Here is an 11,134-nt window from a genome sequence, read left to right on the forward strand (position 1 = left end):
TACCCTCGGGTGATGTCCATCCCATATCATCTTGTACACTCCGATTTGGTGTATTCACGTGAGCTCCTAAAGCAAGCTTACCAATTTCACGTTGCTTAATTTCTAATCTTACTTGAACCTCTGATCTCATGCACAAGACCGCATTGCCAAACATTTGACCAGGAACTATGACCCCTCTCCAAATTGTTCTCACAACATCATACCTATTGTCATTCCACAGTGCTCTATTTTTCTTCACCACGGCATTCTTGTTACCTTTAGTCGTTACATATATTTCGTGTTCCCTTAGATACTCGGTCCCATTGCTTATCGATATACCCAGATACTCATATTTATTGGTTATCTCTAGCGTGAGCTCCTGTATTTTAAGCTCAGTAACTTCATTATCATTAAAAAACATGACTGCTGATTTTTCCTTATGGAATCTCAAATCTAATCTATCTCTCTGATTACTGCAGATGTCTATCAATCTGGAAATCTTCTTTGTTGGCAGCCATTAGCACTATATCATCTGCGTACATCAATGCTGGTAGTGTCTGTTCAACGAGTTTTCCTTGTTTGACGAAAGAGAGGCTAAAAAGCCAAGTCCACACCCCTCTAATTTGGCCTTTAATCCTTGTAGGTGCATCAAGGTCGTGTGAAAGGGGTACCAATAAACTGGTGCCAATAACCAGCACTTTACCCCCGCTTGTGTTTTCAATAAAAAAAAAAACTACACCTCTCTAGTAAACTATATATGCTTTAAAAATATTTAAACGCCTTAAGTAGAATGATTCAGTGATGTTCATTTGTTGGCCGTCGAAATCTACTGGGTCATTGCACGTGGAGAGAGCACATGTCAGTGCTAGCCAACGTAGGCGCTAGCACGTGTGTTTGGCTAGAGTTACTGCACGCTGCGTAAAGGTAGCAACTCTATGTTTAGATACTGCCAATGAACGCCATGGTAGTCTATATAGGTGTCCTGTGTGGACACATTATGTAGACACCAACACCCCTTCAGCAGCTGTCCTTGCGGATGGTTGGCAATCTAACGTCTTACCTAGAAACTTTAGCGCCCGCAGTGTACGCGGTGTACATCGTCATGCCAACAAATACAGCGGTCGTGTGATGCCCTGTCTTTTATCCACCGGGGTGTGCATCGAGTTTTTTTCAATTTTTGCTGTATTTGCATCGCGTATTGTTTGACTGCTGCGAGCGAGATTCGTTGTTTCTACCGCTTCCCGAATGACTGCATATTCCTGCATTCACAAAAGCACGTGTGCACATGCGTACATCTGCCGTAATATCTTTGTTGATCGATGCGAAGCACGACTGATAATATTGGGGCACGTGCCTCACGAACTATGGTTCTAGGCTGGGTTGTAACACAAGCTGTTTTGCAAAATTTGACATTTCTACATGCCCAATAAAGCACCTCTTATATCAAACCATCCAATAATAAAAAAAAAAGCAGCATTCTTGTGAACTGTGACAGTGGTTATAATCTTTTCTATTTGTACAAATAACAATCATGAATACTATTACCATGAATAATTTGTGATAAATGTTGAGTAAGCAATAAATTAGGCTAAGTAGTGAGTGATTCGTGATTAACAGAGTGATTTGTGATTATCAGTTCAGGTAGCAAATAATTTATTAGACCCCCTCCCCACGCCCATTTGTACACTTACATTCAAAATGCCACATCGCCGTTTCAGTACACTTCATATCACCACATCCTTTTCTAGTGATCTGGATATCTTTCTGAAAGCTCTGCACTGAATACAGGAAAGCAATTATGTGACTACTTGGACTGAGAGACATAACGTGCGCATAATGCAGCCTTGTCTGCGGCAGTGTTTCTGCCTTCCCTGTTCGTGGAATGCCAGGTCCTTGGCGTTAGTTGCACCTGCAAGAGTGGCTTTCCTAAACAATGCAACACAAACAACCATAGCGCAACTCATTTGCTTTCTTCTGTCTTCTTGCAGGTTTTCAGGATGTATTGTCCCTTCCAGAGTACAGTGTAACGTCTCTAAAGAGTACAAGTAGACCACAGTGGCTGGCGCCGCGGTTTACACTGGAATTCCACCAGGCTGGGCTAGAAACCCATGTATGATACAATGCATGCAAGAAATTCAAGAAGTCACTGGAAGTGGTTGCTTCCCTTTCATCCTGGATGTAGTGATCACAAACAGGTCACCTGTGCAGTCATTTAAGAGCTTGATGTAGGAACCACGAAGGCATTCACTAGGCCGATTGATGCACTGGTTTGGCATATGATGACAGCACCAAGAAAGGCAGCAGATTTTGTTTGTGTGTGTGAAGGCTGAAGTCACCGAACTTCGGCGGCTTGGTGGTGGAGATCTCGCCAATGTAGTCAGCAGGAAGCGGCCCTCCTGGTTCGTCCACGAAGTTGGGTCCCATTGCCAAAGAACTAGGTGCTGAGCACAGTCAAGCTGAGATTGAACAAAGTATTCTCACACTGCTGCACACAGAACCCAGGCACCTGCACATGACAGCCTTGCTCACTCCTGAAGCCAATGTTTTCTTTAGGCTCTTGATCAGCCTGGTACCACTGCTGCCAAAGAAAGCCTCCAAAGCACTCACACAGACACAGCTGTCACAAGAGGTCCACCTGCACTTCAACGTTGCGTGTTGAAGTATCTTGCCTCGGGCACCAGACTAGAGTAATGTGTTGTTCTGTCTGGGATGAATGATTGGCGTGCTCAGGAAGCATGTCATCCTAGAAGAGCACAAGCAGGAAGATGTAGTGCCGAAGAGCATAAATTTTCTAATGAGCCAAGCACGAACATCACTGTCACATTTCTTTTATAAATCGCTGTGATTAATTTCTAGGAGACAAGAAACTTATCTCTACCTCTACAAGGTGTTTTTTTAACAATGTGCAGATTAAAAAAATCATGTGACAGTAAGTCTCTAATTGTTTATGCATGCAAACTTCATGTGGAGGAAAAAATACTTGGCAGCTTAAATAACACTTATAATTAATTCACAAATGCTTGTTAATTAACTATATAATTACTTCCCAGAGGTTACCTGCATATACAAGAAAGTTGTAGTGCATGACAATTTATGGCATATTCATTTTTGACAAATCACAAAAGCTGAACACAACTCAAGATATTCATCATGGAATTTTGAGGGCCATATCCAAATCGATTACACCCGTCGCGCATGAAACGCAGCTGTTCTGTTACGCCCGGCCGGACCTACACGTGACAAGAAAGTGATGCGCTAAAGCAGATTCAGGTCAGAAAAATGAGAAAGCGTTCTGAAATACATAAATGGACAGCTGAATTTTTGGGTGCGATGTGTTGTCTTCTTTCGACAATGAATCGCCGAGAGAAAAAAGCACAGTAGTGGCTGCTTCTGAGCTTTACACTTCAGAGAGCACAAAACGGTAGTATCGCTGTTTTCTAGCGCACAGCTTGAAAGAAACAGACATGCACCAAATGTCACATGCAAGGGTAAAGCTATCCACTGGTCCAAGTGAGGCCACTTGTCCTTTTCGTGAAAACATACAGCCATGACTACGACCGCTTAGAACATGAAACCTCGTTGGATATGTGCAAGCCTCACCTTTCCCATGCATTTGTCGTAACACCGCCGTGGTCTCCTCCTTAATGTACCGTCCCTCAGCATACAATTGACGCAGGTAGGCTGAGTGTTGCGTGCCGCACCTATAACCTGCAAAGGAATCGGGTAACAGTGAGACAATGAAACATGCGCAGCAATTATTAAAAAGAGACATATGAAAGCGATCAAACTTTACAGCGTACGAGCATCGCAGGAATACCGACACAAAATCTTTCTAAGTTATTTTCTCAGTTGCGATACATCGCTAATGTTCACGGCCAGACGCCTCGTTTGCACGAACCTGTGACAGTGAATTACGCGGTGATGTATTGTGTCATCCAGGTGTACCTTTGGATTCAGAGCAAACTGAGAAAGGCAGAGCCTGGGAGGCGCTGTTGTACACATCCATCCATGTGACCATATAGACACATTAGCCGTGCTGACAACTGCAGCAGAGAGAACTAGCAAGAAGCACGGAAACCAGCATGGAAGTAGTGATGTTGACGATTGTACTCAATCGAAATTTATGGCGATGTCACAAGCTGTTCTTACTTGTTCCAAGTTTAAAATCATACAATTTATAACTAATCTGAGATATATTCAAAGATATATAATTCATTAATATATAGAAAATAATTTTGCATCCTCACAAATTTATCTCCCTGAAAATTTTGTCAGGACTGCTTTATGAGATGGGGCTAGTTAGTTTTCCTCAATGTACCTCCATATCATAAAAACAATGACATAATGACATAGCACAGTGCTGTTCATTCACAAAATGTAATGCACCAGAAATAAACCTTCACTTAGGATTAGGTGCTTGTGTTAGTACTTTTTTACACATTTTTTTTATTTTTCCACTTTGAAGATGCAAGTTTTAACAGCTTTGAACATTCAATACATGCTACTCAACAATGACATGAGGCAAGTGAGTTCTGCCTTATTCCATCTTGAAGTTGTTGGGAGCTCTCACAAAGTTGGTGATTTTTCAGTCATACCACCACCTGAACGCGACACTCTGTAAAAATTGAATGGGCGTGAATCACAGTGAGCAAATCTAGCCATTTCTTGCAATATTAATAGGACTTGTATCTTAAAAATAGTGTATAAAACTCGCAAAACATGCAGAAACCTTCCGCTACAGCGAAGATGGAAGCTAGCAAAGCTGCGGCTATGAGGGGTTTACTATTGTGAATATTGGTATAGCACTTCGATGCACGTCGTGGCCATACTGACCAGGAAAGGAAATAGGGGGCCACTATTCGCTTCTCTGCCATGTTCGATTTCGGCAAGTGCTCCTGTGTGGGCACATACGTAATGTCTGACAATGGCAAACCAAGGTACATCTTGGAGCAATGTCTCACATACCACAAATAAACTCTTCCTCGGCAGCTTCGAAGAGGTGCATTACCAAGAGACACCTTTGCCTACTTAACGCTGTTGAGAAGAACTCTGCACGCTGCCTATTAGACTAGGTCTCTGGCAAACCAGAGACGGCCAGGGAAGGCACACATACACATGGTGCCAAAACTGGTTGCGGACCACCTCTTATTAAAAGCTCCCCCATCGTCGTGAGGAAACGTTCAAATTTTGTGCAGTCATGGTGGCATGCACCTTGTCTGCAGTGTACTTCAATGGCCCAATCCTTGTTGGTGGTATTCACGCACTGGCACCGGTCGCACCAACACTTTTGCTAGGTGGGTGAACTGCTCTTTTTTTCTGATGGAGTCACAGCTACTCGACATGGTGGAATTCCAAGCAACAGCAGTGGCTTGGCATTCCGCAGCAGCGGCTTCACGTTGTTTTCGAACCTATTCACAATCTTGCGTGTATTTGTGCTCCTACATCTCTTCTTACAACTAGCAAACAACACGCATGTATCCCACTGCGAACCTAAAGGGTAACTGCTTATAAGAGCGCTAGCACAATCTCCACATCACGAGTAAAATGGCCACAACAGTTTCTGGGAAGAGCCAATGAAGAGTACCGCGAACGAAACATTGGCGACGGCTAGGGATACGTGTGCTAAGGCACTTTATACAAAAACCAATACATATCTGCTGCGAAAATTCTGTTTACAGCTACCAACTCTTTCTGAACAGAACACACATAGTGGATTTAAACAGTGATCAGCAAGACTCAAGGACACCTGATAGCGAAAGTTTTGTGCGCGACTTTTTTACTGCAATATGTAGCTTTGCAACTGGTAATTTCGAAATTGAATCGTAAGTGCTTTAATGCATCGTGTAAATTATGTCAGTATTGTTATTTCAGAACAATTTCACTTCAGTTCGAAATGGGCTCTTAAATACCGTCAGAAACTGGTGCTTCCCAGGAGCGCAGCGCCTGCGACTATGTGCGCTCTAACTTTGGCAGCATTGAACATGCGGTTTTCAAATGGGGGAATCCGTGGGTGGTGAAGAATAAAATGATGCGGGTGCTATGAGCGTGTCCCTTTGAGGAAAAAACAACACCAGGCCAGCATGGCACGCACAGCACACTCCCAGCAAAAGATTTCCAGATTTCGCTGCGAGTTTTTCAGCAGTTCTTCAGAACCTTTTTTAAACACTGTCTAGGCAACCGCTACAAGCACACTTGCAGGGTACCTGCTACACTATAGATCGCAACTGTTTTTTGTATTAGTGAGGTATTCACTATGCATTTCTCGGAGAAGCACAGTACCCGCTACAAGCTTGCAAAGGATTTTCGTGCAATTTTTTTATGCTGTGGCTCAGGATGAAGAATGATGCCTAGCACTAATGTAATGGGTTGTGCCATTCGACGGGAAAGGAATCTTGTGCAATTTTTTATGCTGTGGCTCACAACGAAGAATGGTGCCTAGCATTAATGTAATGGGTTGTACAATTCGACGGCCCACTCCTAACGCAATTTGCACTGTGTGACCCCTGGCTGTTTCTTTGCCGTTCTGAATCACTTTATTACACACATTAATGCGATTTCTTCCACAACATGAAGGCTGCCTAAGGTCAGTTTGCAACGGAGTTCATAGCTGTCCCATCTAGTTCAAAATTGTTTTTCCTTAAGCTCCTCGCAGGGACTCTTGAAGTTAACACGTGGATGCAGAAAAGGGGTCTTTTGTATCGTAAAGAACGTAAGCTTTTCTCCATCGTAAACCTTAAATCATCGAACATGTGTTTCTGGATTGTTGGCAAGGTGTGTTTTTCTGGGACATTCTCCAGACAACTATCAAAAAATATTTACCGCTATATGCCTACGGAATCAGGTTTTTACCGATTAATGACGATGGCACACCTTATCATACTGTTATGATGCTTGGCCTTCACAGTATTTGGAAAAAAATACATGGCAGCATGCCATGCTCATATCAATACTCGGCCTATTTGTGAACATTTTCGCCAAATAATCAATAACTTTATTGAAGACTGTAAAATGAGAGGCCCCCCACCCCCACCATTGTGGCTCGAACAACTTGAGCCACTAATCCGTATAAAGAAATTCTAATGACTATGTAACCATCCTTCTTGTTGATTGATATGTGGGGTTTAACGTCGCAAAACCAACATATATGATTATGAAAGGTGCCGTAGTGGAGGGCTCCGGAAATTTAGACCACCTGGGGTTCTTTAACGTGCACCCAAATCTGAGCAAACAGGCCTAGAGCATCGCTGCCTCCATCCGAAATGCAGCCGCTGCAGCTGGGATTCGATCTTGCGACTTGCTGGTCAGCAGCCGAGTACCTTAGCCACTAGACCACTGTGGCGGGGCAGCATCCTTTTTGTTACCTCTGTATGCACTGTATTACTACTGTATGAGAAAAAAAAGTAATAAAGAAAAAACGGCATAGCTTTGTTGTAGAAAACCGGGCTGGTATGCGGGAACCCAGGTTGACATCCTTTTGTGTATTGATTTTTTTTATTTACTTAAACGTTTTCTCACAAGAGTGGAAGCTTGGGCTAGTTGGTGCGTAGTCATATTTGCAAGATGTTAGCGCTCTTTCTGTCTACCCTGTTCTTCTTCCTTTGTTCGCGCGCTGAAACATCTTGCAAATAAAACGTTTTCTCATTTTGCATAATAGTGGTTCATGACACCAATGGCGGCGGTGCCGGCAAACAAATACGGTGCACGTGACTCTTGTATCTCATCACAGCTATCGCTGTAAAAGAAAAGCATTCCTGGCGTACGCAGCCAAAACCACCACAGAGATAGAGGGTTGATAAACAATAGTCTTTTCTGGGTACCAGTTGGAGTATCTCAAGTGGTGTTGGGGTTCTCATTCCAGTTTCAAAACCGGATCTCTGGCCCCACAAAGGGCGCTGTGCAAATGTATATATGTGAAAAAACACGGCATATTCACGGAGTGAATGATGATGAGTGTGGCAAAGCGCCCGTCAGCCGTCCGTGCTTCCGTTCGTCTATCCATGCATCCATCTGTCCGCCCATTTGTGCGTCCACCAATTCGTCCATCCATCTGTCTGCTAGTCTGTCCATGCATAGGTCCGTGCATCCGTCTAGTGAACACTGCAAGTACCCCTTCTCCCATCACCTGTGGCACATATTCGTTCTAGAGCGGGTATGTGCCACCGGCGGCTACCAACTACTACTACACACATCGGAGTATGTACAGACCCACGCCTTAAAGAGCTTCGCCTCTAAAAAAAAAAGTTGGTGACGAGCACTCCGAGGAGGCGGATGTTTCCTTCAGCGCTTTCGCCCCGTCGTGTGGTGGCTTTCCGGCGTGCCCACCGGCAGCTTCGGTTCAACGCTCCTTGTTCTTCGTCAGTGCCGGGCCCGTCATGATACAACACCGTAATCGCCCTGCAAATGTTCTCTGGCGCCGACAATACTTGATTGACTTCTGCAACGTCACGAGGGGGGCCCCTGTCTATGTCAAACCACAGAAAATGTCAACTGCACCTGAATACTCTTATGAGCACGTACCCTTACTTTGAAACCAAATTAAAATATCTCATAGGCAACGCTCGTCACTAATGATCGGTCCGATGTGCCCGAACATGCAGGACTATAAAACAACCTGACTGTATAGAGGTTCCTAATATGGCGTCGAAGTCCTTTAACACAAACGCTCTGCAGTGTATCCTGAAACAGTTTGATTGAGGCTAGCACAGTGAGGCTCTGGCTTCTGTTGCCGAAACGTTACCCACGCATGCGGACATACAATCCAAGCGTATCAAGGTATTATCCAGGCAACAGAGCCTAGTGCTTCACGGCTGGCATCAGTTAAAGTAGTCCAGGTCCCGCACGGAAGCGTTCGAGTTAAGCTTGCCAATGGCCATACCAGGGGTTCAACTCTCCTTCGCGCAAACTTCTCAATTTTGCATGTACACCGGCACACATACAAAGTCCGTTCGATTCGCCTGCACCACGTGAACCAGTTCACGAGGTGCTGCACCTTGCCATTCGTTTCAGCGGTGTAGCAATGATGGCCTCTGAACCCTGCCATCCGTTTTGAAAGGTACAGAAAAGGTGCAGCACTGGTTCACGATTTTCTTGCACCTCCTACGCTGACGGTGCTGGCTTGGTGCAGCCGCGCGTGCAGATGAGCAGACGAGGCAGCACTTAGGCGTAAGTGGCTTAGGCGCCGTACCCGCCTATACAAACGCGGTGGGTTTTGTCAAGATGTTTGCGCCTCATAAACTGTCCGCATGTTCGAATCGCCATCGGTCAGCATTTGCTGAACGGTGCAAATTAAGCGAAAAGAAATAAGGCCTGCACCTTGTCGGCACATCGTCATTCGTTTCGGGTGTCGTGCTGTGCCTGCACCGCTGAACTCACGCTGCACAATTTCTGAACTTCCCGTGCACAGCTGTGAACCGGTTCCGACTGGTGCAGGGGAATCGAACAGACCTATTGACGCACACACGAACATACCGTGTGGCTGAATCCCCAACACCCGAAAACAAGTTCTGGTAACGCCACAGACACAAGGTGCGACGCTTCGGCCAGGATGAACGTACCTCCTTCTTCGCCACATCGTTCACGCACGCAACCGATCGCCTAATGCGACGGCGTTCACTGTATTCATCGTCGCTCTCGTCGTTCGTGGGGGCGCGGCGAGGGGGTCTCCGCTTTTCGGTCCCTCTCGGCCGGCCTCTAGCGTTCGTCGTAATCTGACGGCGCGCTTCGCAGTCGTCGCCGATCTCACCACTCACTGACGTGATAGAGGAGCGTTTATTTGTCCCTGTCGACTCGTTTCTAGCTTCCTGGAGCTTCGCCATCTCTCTCATGCGAGCCTCTTGTCGGCGTCGTTCTCTCTCGCGACGAGCGGCGCGCATGGCTTCGAACTCTTCGTCCGTGAGGCCTTGCGGCTGAATTTCGCGCGTACGCAGGGCCATGAGCTGTTCCGGCGTGAGAGCCTCCCTTCGCGCTCTTTTGCGTTCACGATCGTAGGCGCGTACGGCGTCCAGCTGTCTCTGCGCCATTCGCTGGCGGCTCGCCCTCTGGCGCTCCCTGGAAGCCGCTCGCCGAGCCTCGGCCGCCTTCTCGGCTGCGGCCAGCAACGCCTCCAGGCTCGGGCGTTTCGGCCCCGGATCGTCCACCTCGTACTCTTCCCGTAGAACACGCCGTAGAAGGATGTCGTCGGCCACAGACATCGCCGCTGGCTGCGCTGCCTTTACACAGCGACTTTCGGATGTTCTGTGTCCTTTCCCCAAGGTGCAGATTTCCGCACCACACACTAAGTATAAGTTGTCGTGTTCCCATCGATTAACTAGCTCTGCATCGGCGCACTAGGCGGGACCATTCTTCCACAGTGCTTACCAAGATTTTTATGGCTCCACAAAAAACAAAACAAAAATAAGGTCACGTGACTAGGGTGGCCAGACCACCGGATGACAACTAGTTTTGGTATTGGCAGAAGAACAGCAGCAGGAAATGTATATATGCGCCAAAGGTTCAAACTCCCTTCCCTTAATATAAATTTCTAATTTCACCTAGCTTTATAAACACGCACGTACACTAACAAACCCACGACACTTAAAAAAAAAATCGCAGCATATCCACGAGCTGAACCATGGTGAGGTGGGCTAAGCTTCAGAGGGAGGTTATGGTCGATGCCGTTAATCCTCCCGAGAAGTTCGCCCGATAAAATCACCGCGCAAACACGTGAGGCACGGCGAAGTGGATATGCCGCGAGAAACCGCGGCGAGGTTATTATATCGGAACCAAAGTCGACTACACACGTCGCAACTGCGGCCAAGCTTGAGAGCGAGAAATTCTCTCCGCTCGCACTGCGCGTCGGCTCCGCGAATGCGAGACCGATAGCGCCGCTGGGCCGCCGCTCCCCGCTCACGAGCAGCATCAAGGTCTGCCAGGCGCCGCGCCCGCTGCGCCGCCGCTTCTCGGGCTCGCCTCTCGGGGTCCGCCGCTCGGTGTGCACGTTGCCTGGCGGCGTCGTATGCGCGCACCGTCTCGGGAGCCGCGAGGCGCCTCACACGCTTGGCCGCCGCTTCTCTGGCTCGCACCGCGGGATCCTGGCGACGCGCGCGGGCCGCCGCGGCCCATCGCGCCCGCTTCTTCGTTTCGTCCATGCCCCAACGACGATCCGACGCGTACGGCT

The 11,134-nt window shown here is 46.9% G+C and overlaps 1 protein-coding gene across 4 annotated transcripts; it reads right to left on the reverse strand.

The window, feature by feature from the left end:
* Window positions 1-1,615: 1,615 nt before the first annotated feature.
* On the reverse strand, window positions 1,616-11,105 carry LOC119179990 (uncharacterized). 4 transcript variants are annotated; one of them, XM_075868709.1, is made up of 4 exons: window positions 9,534-10,363; window positions 3,580-3,687; window positions 2,587-2,722; window positions 1,616-2,485 (listed from the first exon to the last, which is right to left on the reverse strand). In XM_075868709.1, exons 1-3 carry the CDS (start codon window positions 10,167-10,169, stop codon window positions 2,600-2,602), a joined length of 867 nt encoding a protein of 288 aa, XP_075724824.1. In that variant the 5' UTR covers window positions 10,170-10,363; the 3' UTR covers window positions 1,616-2,485; window positions 2,587-2,599. The 4 variants fall into 4 exon arrangements, 3 of the variants coding, with proteins under 3 accessions (XP_075724824.1, XP_075724825.1, XP_075724823.1); XM_075868710.1 differs by lacking the exon at window positions 9,534-10,363 and adding an exon at window positions 10,758-11,105 and having other exon boundaries at window positions 1,616-2,722; XM_075868708.1 differs by having other exon boundaries at window positions 1,616-2,722; window positions 9,534-10,362.
* Window positions 11,106-11,134: the final 29 nt, after the last annotated feature.

This window comes from Rhipicephalus microplus, chromosome 7 (assembly GCF_043290135.1).
Source record: "Rhipicephalus microplus isolate Deutch F79 chromosome 7, USDA_Rmic, whole genome shotgun sequence".
Classification (NCBI taxonomy): Eukaryota; Metazoa; Arthropoda; class Arachnida; order Ixodida; family Ixodidae; genus Rhipicephalus; species Rhipicephalus microplus.

What these genes read in the sequence shown, in the direction of transcription:
- LOC119179990 (XM_075868709.1), bottom strand. Translation starts at nt 10,169, where the DNA reads ATGTCTGTGGCCGACGACATCCTTCTACGGCGTGTTCTACGGGAAGAG. An exon ending in ACGATGTGGCGAAGAAGGAG is followed by an intron (nt 3,688 to 9,533) that starts GTACGTTCATCC and finishes ATTCCTTTGCAG; the next exon opens with GTTATAGGTGCGGCACGCAA. An exon ending in ACGACAAATGCATGGGAAAG is followed by an intron (nt 2,723 to 3,579) that starts GTGAGGCTTGCA and finishes GTGCTCTTCTAG; the next exon opens with GATGACATGCTTCCTGAGCA.